General features: G+C 45.4%; 1 protein-coding gene across 2 annotated transcripts in view; it reads left to right on the forward strand.

Moving 5' to 3' along the window:
* The window catches only part of PKDCC (protein kinase domain containing, cytoplasmic), a 48,940-nt gene extending 34,430 nt beyond the window's left edge, over window positions 1-14,510 (forward strand). The window contains exons 6-7 of one of the 2 annotated variants that reach the window (XR_014523559.1): window positions 9,982-11,410; window positions 11,641-14,510. Coding sequence is in view for 1 of the 2 variants with exons in the window: in XM_083494530.1 (XP_083350656.1) it covers window positions 9,982-10,155; window positions 11,904-11,989 (260 nt within the window). In the remaining variant the exon portion in view is untranslated. The remainder of the gene's footprint in view (window positions 1-9,981; window positions 11,411-11,640) is intronic. The other variant, XM_083494530.1, reaches the window with a different exon arrangement.
* Window positions 14,511-14,869: the final 359 nt, after the last annotated feature.

A 14,869-nucleotide genomic window follows, 5' to 3' on the forward strand; every position in this document is an offset into this window, starting at 1 on the left:
TGGTTGAAAATGACTCTCATAGAGGCATCCTGTAACAGGAAAAGGAGGAGAGAGGTTTTTGTCGATTACCGCTTCCCTCTGTAACGCTCTCACTGCTACAGATGCTGTTTTAAAAGTCTTTTCACTCTTGACTCCAGAGCATCGGTTCTCAACCTGTGGGTCCCCAGATGTTGTTGGACTACAACTCCCATCATCCCTGAGCTCTGGCCTTGCTAGCTAGGGATGATGGGAGTTGTAGTCCAACAACATCTGGGGACCCACAGGTTGAGAACTGCTGCTCCAGAGGAAGCTAGGAGCTGTAAATAGGATGGCCGCCTGTCCTGGTTCACAGAAAGAGGGCAGTCCTCTGTTTTGAGGCAGCCACTGTTTGAAGGGCTGTTTGGTGCAAGTCCACCTTGAAGATGGAAATCGTAAGAAAGGAGAGCTGGGAGGACCTTGAAGTTGCCCATCCATGCCTTGCCAGCAAACTTAGCAGGCCACCTGGTCACAATCCTTTCCATTATGCTGAGATGCATTGTATTTCTAGTTACATGATTTATGAATTTGTATTTAGGCCTATCGGTTAGCATATGTAACTTTTATGCAAATCCTTGCCCTCCATATTGGCACCGCCTCAGCGGCTCCCCTAGCTATAATGCTGTGCCAATTTGCAAATAAGTTCTAATCACTTCCACTTCTCTCTTTGGACCCTGCCTTTGGTATTTAATTTGCCATTACAACAGATGGGTGGCGGCAGGGAGAGTAAAGCGATTTCTTTGTCAAGGCTCCCCGTTGCTGCAGCTGTGTCCCTGGACCAGGGCATATTGGCAGGTGATAAATAGAAAAGGAGACTGGGCAGCTTTCCAACTGGTAGCTACAGTTGGTAGTAAAACACACATACACACCCACACACCCAATTGGGCTGCTGCGGCTGAAATAAATGGCCATTAGGACTGATTAAATTCAGGTGGAGGGTGACTCGAGCAAGCTAAAAAGACGAAACCGCAACCTGTTTTCCCTAATTTATATTAAATTGCTGTCCCAGAGCGTATGCTTGCGACCCGAGTCTGGGGAGAGGCTGGCATGCCTGTCTGAGCGCAGAGAGCCAAGGTGGCTTTTGGTTTACCAGTAAGAAGGGAGAGAGACTGTTGCACCGTGATGGGGTGCAGCAGGGCTTGCAAAAGGCACTAAGTTCAGCCCCCAGCAATACCAGTTAAAAGGAGATGATGAGAAAGGTGTCTCTGCCTCCAGGTGTGTGTGTGTGGGGGGAGGGAAACTGTTTTTTCTACTGGGGGGGGCTCAGTCTCTTGAGACTAATCTGTTGGAGGCCACATGACAGTGGAGGATGTGGCTGGAACCAATGGTGGAAGAAGAAAAATATAGCAGCAGCAGCAGCAGCAGCAGCAGCAGCAACAACAACAACAACTTTTTATTTGTACCCTGCCCATCTGGCTGGGTTTCCCCAGCCACTCTGGGCGGCTTCCAACAAAGATTAAAAATACATTAAAATGTCAGACATTAAAAACTTCCCTGAACAGGACTGCCTTCAGATGTCTTCTAAATGTCAGGTAGTTCCACAGGGCAGGTGCCACTACCGAGAAGGCCCTCTGCCTGGTTCCCTGTAGCTTTGCTTCTCGCAATGAGGGAACCGCCAGAAGGCCCTCAGCGCTGGACCTCAGCGTCCGGGCAGAAAGATGGGGGTGGAGACGCACCTTCAGGTATCTCACTGCTGCTATCCCCACCCCCACCAATAAGTTCAAAACTCTTAATTTGTCCTGAGAACTAGCTCACACCCTCCAACATTTCTCCGATGGAAATAGGGAGTCCTATTTAACAACACAACAATAATTTTTTATTTATTTATACATCTGACTAGGTTGCCCCAGCCACTCTGGGTGGCTTCAAGCATGTTGAAAAACATAATAAAATGTTAAACATTGAAAAAAACTTCCCTTTACAGGGCTACCTTTAGATGTCTTCTAAAGGTTGTATAGTTACTTGTCTCCTTGTCTCGGGGGTCCCATAACTCCATACCCTCCAACATTTCTCTGATGAAAATAGGGATGCCCTAAGGAAAAGCGGGACATTCCGGGATCCAATCAAAACCCAGGACGACTTCTGCAAATCCAGGACTGATCCAGGAAAATAGGAACACTTGGAGGGTCTGCTAGCTAAGAAAATGGAAACTATCGAGAAATTGGAGGGCAGATTTTGGCACTGCGAGAGTACCCTCACTTCATTGACTGTCTTGTGAACTTTACAATAATAGTTTTAAGCAGAAATAAGAGTTTGGGATTAGGATGATGAGTACATTGTAATCTCTATAATGTGACATTACAGTGGTAGCTTTAACCCATGCCATGCCAAACACACACACACACACTCTCTCTCTGTGTGTGTAGCTGAATGTGTGAATTTATTGCCACTGTTATAGTATTAGGCAGGTTATTTATAGGTTTTTAACGCCATTAGTCTGGAAATTGAGCAGAACTTTGACCTTTTTATGATGTGAGTTGCTACAAGGAGCCTTCAAATTCCATGGACACCATTTAAGCAGGTTTCAAGTTTTGGCGAGACAAAACAATCCTGGCTTGAACCAAACCTTTCTAAGTGGGGTGATTGTGGTGGAATTCTTAAATTTAGTTCTGAGTACTTTGAATAGAAATAAGGCCTGTGTCACCAAATGGCATCCTATTACCAGGAGGTTTTTTTTGGGGGGGGGGTTGAAATAGTAGTAGTAGTAGTAAAAGAAGAAAATATGGTGTAGGTTTATTAAATTTATGTATTGCTTCCCACTAATAAAGTCCTGAAGCAATTTAGAACCAAGTAAAAATATAATGTTGAAATCACTAAACATATTTAAAACAGATTTAACAATGCAATACCAAATCATTGGTCTTGCCCAAAGGCCTGTGAAAAGAAAATAATTTTTTACTGGTGCCAGAATGCTGACAAGGGTGAAGCCAGGTGGGTCTCCTTGGAGGAGAGCAAACCAGGGGTCAGCAAACTTTTTCAGCAGGGGACCGTCCACTGTCCCTCAGACCTTGTGGGGTGCTCGACTATATTTTGAAAAAGAAAAAAAGAACGAATTCCTAGGCCCCACAAGTAACCCAGAGATGCATTTTAAATAAAAGGACACATTCTACTCATGTAAAAACACGCTGATTCCCAGACCGTTCTTGGGAAAATAGGGACACTTGGAAGGTCTGTAACTCCTGTAGTAGAGTTTATACATAGCCCCTCCCCAAATGCCCACTCACATTGCTGGATTTAGATGAAACCACAGACAGGAAGACCACATATTCCACCGCCCAGAGTCATAGAATCATAGAATCATAGAGTTGGAAGAGACCACAAGGGCCATCGAGTCCAACCCCCTGCCAAGCAGGAAACACCATCAGAGCACTCCTGACATATGGGTGTCAAGCCTCTGCTTAAAGACTTCCAAAGAAGGAGACTCCACCACACTCCTTTGCAGCAAATTCCACTGTCGAACAGCTCTTACTGTCAGGAAGTTCTTCCTAATGTTTAGGTGGAATCTTCTTTCTTGTAGTTTGGATCCATTGCTCCGTGTCCGCTTCTCTGGAGCAGCAGAATCCATGTGCCATGTGCCATGGCACCTGTCGCTATGGCAACAGCCAGGTCGGAGCAGGAAGTGTGGATTGTGAAGAGCGGCCCAATTTAGTCCTTTGGTGGTCCAGTCTGAACCTACTTATCTCCTTTAATTGCATGTACAATCCCCCCACAAAGCATCCCCATTCAATTTTTCTGTATACTTTAAATACCCATGCGACTATAGTATAGTCCTCCAAGGCCTGACAGGCACACTTGCCATAGGTTTCTAGTGATATTTATGAGTTCGTCATAAAGCTCTTGTTTCAAATGGGCCTAATTCTTAAGAAGCCATTACAGCCAGCATCTCTTTCTCTTTGTCTAATAGTTTGCATCCATCTGTGCTGTGCGTCAAGGCTTCTAGCACGTGCTGACGGGTTTATGGATCCCCTGGGCCTTGTCTTCCAGCCTGCATAGTGCGTTTTGTGTGTGTGTGTGTGTGTGTGTGTGTTTCTTCCATTGGCTGGCCTGCTCTCCACTCGCTTCTTCCGTTCCTCTCTGGCAAGGCAAAGCAAAGCAAAACAGAGGACAAATAATGTTGCGTTCTTTTCCTCCACCGGGTGTTCTGCCAATTGTCAGCCAGTGTGGTCCATTTGACAGAGTACTGGACTTTAACCTGACTTCAGACCTTCGTTCAGCCATGAACTCAGTGGGTGGACTTTGGCACATCATTCTAGTGGGGAATGATACGGGCCCAACTTAGAAAGTTGCTGAAGCAACAATGAGCAGGTACCTCACAGATTCTTAAGGCTGTTGTGGTCCCCCACTTCAGTGAGGGACAGGATATTCCAGAGCAGTGCTACCGAGCTTGATTTTGTTGGATGACACTGTGATGGAGACTTATCTCACCTCTGTGATATTTGAAAGTAGCTTTTCAAAAAGCTTTTGAGAAAGTCCCACAAGTCAGCTTAGCAGTCATGGAATAAGAGGAGAGGTCTTGTTAGGACCAGGAACTGATTAAGAAACAGGAAGCAGAGAGCAGGGAAAAATGGACAGTACAATAAAAAAACAACAACAACTGCAAATATATTTAGAATAAAACAGTGCAAGATTCAAAATAGGCACCCATACTCGAGAGACCCATTAATCCAGTTGAGAAAAAGTGCTGGAACAAAAATGTCATCAGTAGTTTTCCAGAAAGTGCAGATAGTTCCTGTCATATCACAACAGGGAAATAGAAAGTGAAGTCCCCTAAGGATTGCTGTTGAGACCTGTGGTTTTTAACTTGTTCATTAATAAACTAGAGTGTTGCATACTCACTTGGACGTACCTGCTTTTTGCCTTAAGCAACTAGGGATGTTGCTATCCACAAAGCTAATTTTAAAAATTAGTAATTGCTCTTCAGTTCAAACTGCAAATTTAGGATTTTGAATTGAATAGGTACAGTTGGTTCTCAATCAGAATGCATTCCAGGAGTCCGTTCGACTCTTGGAACCATTCAAAAACCAAGGCATGGCTTCTGACTGGCTGCAGGAGCATCCTGCCGTCAATCAGATATTCAGCTTCCAAAAATCATTCAAAAACCGGAACACTCACTTCCGGGTTTTGATCGTTCAGGAGCCGATTTGTTTGGGAGCCGAGGCATTTGAGATCCAAGGTACGACTATATAGGTAAAAGTCCAAAAAATCACTGGTGAATACCAGTGATTTAAAGGGGAGGGGTCACAGTTCAGTGATGGCGCATGCTTTGTGTACAAAATTTCCCCAGTTCAAACCCTGGCATCTGGTGAGGCTGAAACCTTGGAGACCTGCTACGACTCCTTGTAGATAATACTGATCTATTTTACATATTTCATTTCATTTATCTGGGCTCTCCTTCCATCCTGGAACCCAAGGTGATTCACCTGTGGTTCTGAATCAGTCCAGACCTAGCCCTGTTTAGCTTCAGCAAAGTGGTGGCCTCATGGGACTTCAGATCATCCCCTGGAACCAATTGTCTGGTTTGGTATGAGACAACTTCCTGTGTGACTATAGGGTTGGAGAACCTCTTTCAGCCGTGGGGCCATATTGCATCCTGGCCAGAGGCAAAAGGTATCAGAACAATGGATGGGACCTTTTTACATTTGTCAATGAACTTAATCCCAGCCACCCTCCATCGAGGCAAGCAATGGGTGTTATCAGAGTTGAAAGACAGACTTCATAAGTTTACGGCACCCTTCAGCCAGGTCAAAGCAGCCAAAAAGCATGCAGAGCAGGACTGGTGTGGGGTGCAGCCTGCAGAGAAAGGCCATGGCCTATGAGAGTCCTGAGGGCCAGATAGAAAGATCTTGAGGGCCACATTTCGGCTTCCTCACTCTTGCTGCAAATAGTTTTTGGACATTGACAGCATTTGCCTCTTCCAGTTTACGGGTGATGTTCTCTGTGTTCACAAGGTCAGCTGATACTCATCTCGCTTTGTGTGGGGCACTGTCTCCTTCCTGGAGGAGGAGCACCACATTTCATTCCCCCCACAGGCTTCGCTTTTAAACTAGCATGCAGACAGAAGAAGAATAACAACTGTTGAAAATCAGTGGCTATTCCAAGTTCCGTGCCAGTCTTGAGAATCTGCCAAAAACTGTTCCAAACAGAGGCCCTGTGTCCTCATAGAGGGCCCCCTTCCAGTTGTCCTCCTGTGGTGCTTCTCAAACCTTTCTCTTTCTCAGATGGCAGCTTTCTACCTTTCCCCTCCTGTTCAGCAACTTCCTCATCTCAGTAGGGATGGATGAATCTGTCAGATTCAGTCCTCACCCCCCACCCCCATTTCTCATTTTTCCAGTTGTAATTTTCCACATGCATTGCTGCTATAAAAAAAAAGAAGTCTGCAAAAAATATCATAGCATTTTCGTGCACATTAATCCTAATACACACATTTCTGGACTCATTTTTCGTTTGGGGAGCTGCAATGCAAAATTCAGGAGAAGCGTGAATTTCAACGGGTAGTTGCATTTTTCAGTCCACGTATAGTTTTTGGGAAGTGGGAATGAGTTGGGTGGTTCTCATTAGAACGAGACCAGAAATTATTTCTCATCTCATCTCAGGACCCAACTAGTCCCCCTCCTCTCTGCACATTTGTGTGCAGCCTGCGTTGCCATTTACTAAATATGTTATGACATAGTATTTATATTAGTCCAGAGCCCGGAGACCTTTGGAGACCTCTGTGGCTTCCGGGCTCTAGGAATTTGACAGATGGGTCTGTGCCGCATACCTCTGCAAGCTGCCAGGAGTGGAAAGATTTACTTTATTTGCCTGAACCTTTTTGCAGGAACAGAACACATTAGGTAATATTACAAGAGCTTTATTTAGACCACGGAACTCACAGGGGCTGGGGGGGGGGGGAAGAAGAGTGACCGTTAGTCTATCTCTGGTAATGACATTTCCGAGCAGGCAGAGCAGTAGGGCGAAAGCCAGAATCAATGGCAGCAAAAAGAACAAGCTATGCAGGCGTTGCTTATTTGATAATAACGAATTGGTCAGATACTGTATAGAATCAGAACGTCCCCCAAGGGGTAAAGGTAAAGGGACCCCTGACCATTAGGTCCAGTTGTGGCCAACTCTGGGGTTGTGGCGCTCATCTCGCTTTATTGGCCGAGGGAGCCGGCATACAGCTTCCGGGTCATGTGGCCATCATGACTAAGTCGCTTCTGGTGAACCAGAGCAGCGCACGGAAACGCCGTTTACCTTTCCGCCAGAGCGGTACCTATTTATCTACTTGCATTTTGATGTGCTTTCGAACTGCTAGGTTGGCAGGAGCAGGGACCGAGCAACAGGAGCTCACCCTGTCGCGGGGATTCGAACCACCGACCTTCTGATCTGCAAGTCCTAGGCTCTGTGGTTTAACCCACAGCGTCCCAGCTCCCAAGGGGTAATCTCGCCCAACCCACAGCAATGCCATACCATTCAACTGCCCCATTTTAAGCAGGAATTACAGAAGCCAATCCTGGCTTCTGACCCTTTTTTGGCCCAGTACTCTGGTGTGACCCGCCTGACTCGCACCAGAATGCCAGACCAGAAGATGCAGCAGGTTGAATCAGATGATTCTTGTGCATAGCTGTCATCTTTTCCCTTTTCTTGCGAGGAATCCTATTTGGAATAAGGGAATTTCCCTTAAAAAAAGGGAAACGTTGGCAGCTATGTCCTTGTGGCCCCTTCCGACCTTACAATGCTATGATTCTATGAAGGCTGGCCCCCAAGCATCTCCCTGGGGTTCAACAGGAGTTGCTTTAGCATGACAGCTTTCTCCTTTTGGCTTTGAGCTGCAACCTGGAGCTTCAGTGGGTGAGGAGTGAGGTGGGGCTGCATGTCAGATGAGCTGGAGAACAGCGCTCAGCTTACACTCCTGAGGCTTTGAGCCAGAGCTGCTTAAAAAGGACCAGGAGGCTTGGGGGAAGGAACAGTGAGATGTCAGTGCACTAGTTTAACCCTAGACTCAGGTTACCAATCGTTCTCATTCTGAATTGCAGATTCAGTGCTCCTGCTGTTCTGCCTAAATCCCCTTAAGGGTCTCTTGTCGTCTTTCTGGCATACATAGAAGGGACCTGAGGGTCATTTAGTCCAACCCCCTGCAATGCAACTAATACAGAGGATTAGTTGGGTTTTGTGGGTCCTGGGAGTTGATCCCAAGGTTTGGGATTTTATCCTTCTGGTTTGCACCCAGGAAAGGTGTCAAATATCAGGGTTTAGGTCCAGAATTAAGAAGGCAAGTTATTTTGAGAACCTCTGTGGTACCCATTTTTGTCTGGATTTTGCTTTTAAAAGTGGTTCCTGGCAGTATGAAACTCTTGGCTTTCTCCACCATATTTTTCCCCCCAGGGTGGGGGTCTTCAAAAGCAAATTCCCATGCCTTAGGATTCAGATGATAAGTTTAGTGGGCAGTACCTGGTGTCTGTTAGCACCCTGCATAGCTTCATGTCTCTCTCCCACAAGTGGCATGCAAAGTTTGTGACTGTCCTTAATATGGACAGCCTGCAGTAGGTCTGCTCAGAAGTAAGTCCTGCTGATTTTCATTGAGGCTCACTCTCAGATACATGGGTATAGGCTTGCAACCTAATACAGGCGGTAAGATCCGTCTGTGCAGAATTTTAATTCTGTTTCAGAACCCAAGCTCTGTCGAGAATGCAGGAATCTACTTCCTGAATGTGGTTTTGCATTTTGCTTCCTCGTTGTCAGAGGAGGAGAAGCCAAGGGCTGTGTGAAACCAACGTGTGTTTACTAAATATTTCACATACTTTCCAAGGAGATGGTGTGTGGAATGCATGCTTAATGGCGTGGGGAGCAATTTTCATATAAACCAATCTGTTGTCTGTTAGATTGTGCGCAGTCCCCAGGACGTGAGGCCTCCTCTCAGGTAAGCCCGTGTATAATCGCAGCCAAAAGTTAACTCTGTGACTGTTGAGTTGGAAGCATCCTTAACAAAGCCCGTTCCAAAATATCAACAGGCTGAAATTTCATAGCTGCTGGCAAAAAAACAATACAACCCCCTCTTCTTGAACTGAAATGACTCCAACAAAACACGAGGCCGTGAAACTAGAAATTCAGCTTACAGTTTGTTTAATGGGTACAATTAGAAGCGCGTGGTTTTTCAAAAAAACGGAAGGGTGATTTGTGAGTCCATCGGCTAAGTAGAAATGTTTATAAATGATTAGTTTGATTTGCCTGATGCATTCATAAACCGGAGACTGCAGGCAGCTGGGAAACAGCCTAGAGCCTTGAACAGGGAGCAAGACAGAGAAAGGCGCTCAGAGGAGGGAGACTGAACGGCAGCCAATTGGGGCAGCTAATCCACAGGCAATGCCGCAGTGCTGGGCAAGCCCCGAACAACCCCATGTCATTCCTCCCCCCCCCAACCCGCCCCATGCCTTTATCTTGGGGGCCCATCAAGCAAACTGCCCTTTTGTATTCCTCCTAGGAAGAAATAAAAAAGTTTGCTTAATTAAAAACCTGTCTTTTCTTCACAAAAGCAGAGAAAAACAGCCACGCTCTCCTGACTCAGAAGGAGGGCCGAGGCGCCTGATCAGGTCTTGCCCGGACAATTCAGCCCCCTGTTCAGAGCAAATGATGGCTCAGTCGCCTGTTCATTCAAGTGGATGTTGTTTGCTCAGTAGAACATTCTCTCTATAAAGAGCTTGACGAAATGAAAGGCTTGCAGTACGCAGGAAGGAGACGAGGGACAGAATTTTAGGGGCAGATGGAGTTTCTTGGCAAACTTTTTTCTTTTTTCTTCTCCACCCGAAACAAGCATAGCAAAATATTCCCTTTGGCAGATATTTTGTGTGTGATTAACACACACACACCAGCAATATATTTCAGAAACCGAGAAGAGGGCCAGTCACATTTTCTAAGACGGTGTTGGAGAGGACCCACTTTCCTTAAATAAAGCACATGTGGAATATTTGCATTTCTTTCCCCCTACAGATTACAGAAAGGTGCCTGAAGCCACTATCGTCAATGAGAATTACAGGTGCTGGCCCTCCTACCATCACAAGGAATGTCTCCTATCCGTGTTTGACGTTAGTGAGGCCATGGAGGTTTGCGAGAGTCATTCCCAGTGCAAAGCTTTTGTGCTCACCAATCAGACAACGTGGACAGGTAACAAATGCTGGCGGACTGGAGTTACTATCATCCCCTCCTAGCAAGATGGCCACTAAGGAATGGGATTGGCTTCAAATGGGCATCAGGGCCCTGTTCTCCTTTCAGAGCTCAAGCATGCAAAATAAGAGGAAACTGATTGGTCTGTTTGCTGCTGATGTCACAGCAGCCTCTAACACTGCTGCATGGAGAGTGCCTTTTCTTCTTTTATTTTCCCTAGAAAAATGGTGAAAGCAAGGGGGTGGGTCTCGTCCACCTAGAACAGGGGTCGGCAACGTGTGGCCCATAGGCTGGATCTGGCCCACGAAGACAGTTTTACTGGCACCCAAGCCACTGAACAGATCTGCCCGCTCAGCGAGTCCCCCCTGCGCTGTGCTAAATCAGTGCAGCGCAGCACAGCGCAGGGACCCCTGACCTAGAAGGTGCCAGTTTCACTGAGCAACTTTTTATTTTCCCTGAACTCTTCAGCATTCCAAAAGTTTATGGAATGTTTCTAACTGTGTTCATGGGGTCCCATTTGCACGGCCACCTATGTTCCTGGCTTTCGATCACATTTTGGTTCCCAGGAGTTCCATATAGCTGTTGAGCATAACAAAATCTCTCTTGGCAGTGTCCAGAGCACAACATTATGTTGCTGATGGAAGCACTTGAGAGGCGGGTAGAAATTGTATTAAGTTTAGGCAGAAGGTAGAAAACAGCCGAGCAGCTGCAGAAGCAATCCTGCAAAATGCATTCCAGCACCTTGCCTTTATCGGTCGTCACAAGTGCCATAGAGATTAGTGTGTGTGCTGGATGACCGCTTCCAGCTGGATGAAATGTGAGCAGGATCTTCCTTTGACAAGCAGAGCATGCTGCCCTCCCATCTAGACATTGGCAGATGCGAACAAATGCTACTTTACTCAAAGGGAAGCCTCAAATGAACTCTGGGATCTTTGTGGGGATATACTTTAGAGGTCATGTGTATTTCTGGTAGTCTTACTTATTTAATATTAACATTAAAAAAGCCTCTTTCCTGCCTAGGAGAGGAACTTTCGAGGAGTTAAACCCAATTAAAAACATGCAGGTCTGCACTGCTGAGGTTTATAGGGAGCTTCTATGCATTGCTACTTGGAAGTAACTATCATTGAACTCGATGGTGCTTATCTCTAAGTAAGAGGGTTTCAAGATTGCACCCTAAATTATACACAGTGCTGGAAACGTGCATAGCGTGATATTTATACCCATTTGAACATGACACCTAAAATTTCAACATTTGGTATTTAGTATTACAGTGGTACCTCACGTTAAGTACTTAATTTGTTCCGGAGGTCTGTACTTAACCTGAAACTGTTCTTAACCTGAAGCATCACTTTAGCTAATGGGGCCTCCTGCTGCTGCCGCACCGCCGGAGCACGATTTCTGTTCTCATCCTGAAGAAAAGTTCTTAACCTGAAGCACTATTTCTGGGTTAGCGGAGTCTGTAACCTGAAGCATATGTAACCCAAGGTACCACTGTATTTGGAGTGCTGTTCTGAAATCTCTCATCCAGTTCTTTGTAAGTTTTCACCCTCTGCAAAATGTGCTTCCATTTTCCTGCCTCATTCTCAGGGCACTTCAGAGTTTTGAGCTCATCTTACTGTTGCAAAGTGGCCATGGGCGATGAACATGTTCTCTGCAGCCTCCTTGACTCCCATCACTTCCTAATCTGAAAAAGCTGCAGTGTTGTTGTTTTTTTAAAAAATCACCGTTCTTCTTTGTTTTCTGCCTAGGTCGTCAGCTGGTCTACTTCAAGATGGGATCCACTTCCATTGTATCTGATCATGACAAGACGACCTACGTGAAAGTGGTCAACTGAAAGCTAGCCTGACCTACAAGTCCAATTCTGTGCAAATTTACTCAGAAGTATCTCCTATGAAGTTCAGCAAGGCTTAGTCTCCAGTCGGCATGCATAGGATTGCAGCCCTAGTTGCAAGCTAGTAAAATATGACTGCAGTCAACACGCACACCAATGTAGAGACTGCTGTTGTACGCAAAGAAACTGAGGATGGGGAGGGAATTGCACTATATCACTCCTTCTAATCTGCAGAGCGTGAAATCAAACCTTAAAAAGAAGAGACCAACACGACCAGGACGAATGTGCAATAGGATGACATTTTTAAGATGTGACTTGGAAGAAGCAGAATGAAATCCAAAATGTGATACACTGTGTGGCTATCTGTAGGTTGCTAAAAAGGAGCAGCCACCTTTAGTGTGCTTTTCTCACTATGTATAGGGTTTGCGTAGGCTTTGGTTGGAAATTCTTGTTCATTTTCACAGGGAGTTTGGAACCTCCAGTTCAGATATTTATACAGGCAAGTACAATCACTGCAGCATTGTTATTAAAAGCCTCATTGAGTTCCAAAGCTGATGATGAAACCTCCTGGGAGACAATCAGTACTTCTGTTCATTGAACCAAATATGCAAGACCAAAAATTATGGTTGTCCTTGTGTGATGGAACGCTATAGCATCTGTTAAAGTTGTCACACATTCTCTCTCTCTCCCCCCCACACACAGAAAGCTTGCGTTAAGTCAGCTTAAATGGCTATAAATCTGCATTATTTGCCTAAGAGGGGAAAAATGCAATAGTTCAAAAAGAGGACAACTTTTTAAAAAGATGATACATGTGCATGTTGCAGCAGGCATTGTTTTAGGGAAAACAATCCTCTCTTATGTAGGAGGGAATGGAAATCTAATTGGTTAGTTGACTAAATGTTGCAGTCAGATTATCTACAGAGTCAAAAACATAGCTATTTTCCAGTTTAAAATAAACTAACAAGATACCCATCATTGTGATGGAGGGAGGAAAAAAGAGCCGCTTGCTACAGAGACCCAATGCGTGTGCCTGTAATTAATCAAACGGACACACTGCACCTGTCTCTATCAGTGCACCAAATGGTGCCCCAGTCCTAACTGTGGCTATTTACTTTTCCCATACAAGTGAATGGGAGCCATGCTCTTGGATAAAGTAGAAGGGTGTAAGACAGCACTGAGGTTAGGAGCCAACCCTACCCCTTATTGCTGTATAAAGGGAGGGAGATATTGCCCCTGCCTCAATCAGTTTTTGACAAAATGCATCCTGCTTGCATTATCCCATATCACTTAATGGGAGCCATTGACAATCAAACCTGTCCTTATCTTCACAACACTCTTGGCTTAATCCCAACAGAACAGGATAGTGGAGTACAAAGAGGCAAAACCCAGGAACTGGTTTTTGGGTAAGCTGATCAGCAGCTGTCTTAATTTGAAAGCCTGTCGCAGTTTTGTTTGCTTATCTCAAAACCAATGAGTAGTATCATCTAGGTTCGTGTGATATTTCGTTACATTGGGCTAACGCAGATAGTTTGTGTTGGGTGAATTTCAAAGGCTTGGATACTCAGGCTGAAATAATGGGCTTTCTTGGGGACTCGATCAGGGCCAGCTCTACTGTTTGGCCCAGTGAGACAGATGCCTCAGGTGGCACAGAATCTGCAGCCTCCTGAGCCTCCCCAGCCATTCCACTTTGCCGCCACACGGCCTGTTCCTCATCAGACCTGCTACCTCAGGTGCAGCAAAGGCACTACTTCATCACCCAGTTGAAGTAAGATTCAGCTGCCGGCCATGTTTGCTTCTGTATGTAGAATGCCACCTTGTACTCTGTGATAGGCAGCAAAATTCCCCAGGCCAGCTCTGACTCTGGAAGATGTTCTGGATTGCTGGTTTCTCCAACAGATACGATAGGATCACTCTATCATAGGGATGGGAAACCTGTACTCCTCCAGATGTGAGAGTTCAGCTTCCAAGGTAGTCTGTGGATGGGAGTTGGAGTCCAGTCATAGCTGGAGGTCCGCAGGCTCCCTATCCTTGCCCTCTAGGAAGCCATGTAGATAACTCATGCTGGCCAAAGTTCTGCAAATATACGTGTTCAGAAGAACACCTGAAGAAAAACTTTGCATCTGATTCCCGTATGTCACATTGGGACTGCCACAGAGAAGTGTATCCCTGACACACCAGCAGAGCCGCTATTCAAAAAAAGCACAATTTTTCAGTAGTTGTCACAAAAAATGCATTTCTGCTACTGGATCTTTTGCATTCTGAAGGGGCTGCTGCTTTCCTGTCTTTAAGAACAAATAACCTTTGACAGCAAATGAACTCCAGCCTTAATAAATGCAATAGAAATAGCAAATTTTTATATATATATAAAGGCAGAGTGTGTCTAAAAATATGCTTTCAGTGAAAGCAAGCGAGAAAATGTTTAAAAGTGACAAATGTCATACTGTTTTCTAGTTTGTACATTCAGAATCTTTTGTACTTTGGTTCTTAAATTGTTTATTTTTGTAATAAAAAGAAATGAAATGGATGGACTTGTTTTTTCGCCACTGCTGTGATTTAATCTCTCTCTCTCTCTCTCTCTCTCTCTCTCTCTCTCTCTCTCTCTCTCCCCCCCCCCCCCCCCTGCTCTCTTTTGTTTTTGGATCTTTGATCCTTATAACTGATTTGCTTCAGAGCTGTAGATTTGGTCTGAAGGTACCTTAGGCTGCCTCATGCTGAAGCTAAGCAGGTTTGGGCCAGGTCAGTGCCTGGATGGGTGGCCAGCTGGTACCATATGCATGCTGCCTGGGGTTCCATGATGGAATACAGGCAGGAAATCAATAAAATGGTCTTTGCTGTCTTTAATGGGGCACTTCTATTCCCCTAACAGAGCTACAATTCACAGAA

Source organism: Podarcis liolepis (genome assembly GCF_965112155.1).
Source record: "Podarcis liolepis genome assembly, chromosome: 3".
Taxonomy (NCBI): Eukaryota; Metazoa; Chordata; class Lepidosauria; order Squamata; family Lacertidae; genus Podarcis; species Podarcis liolepis.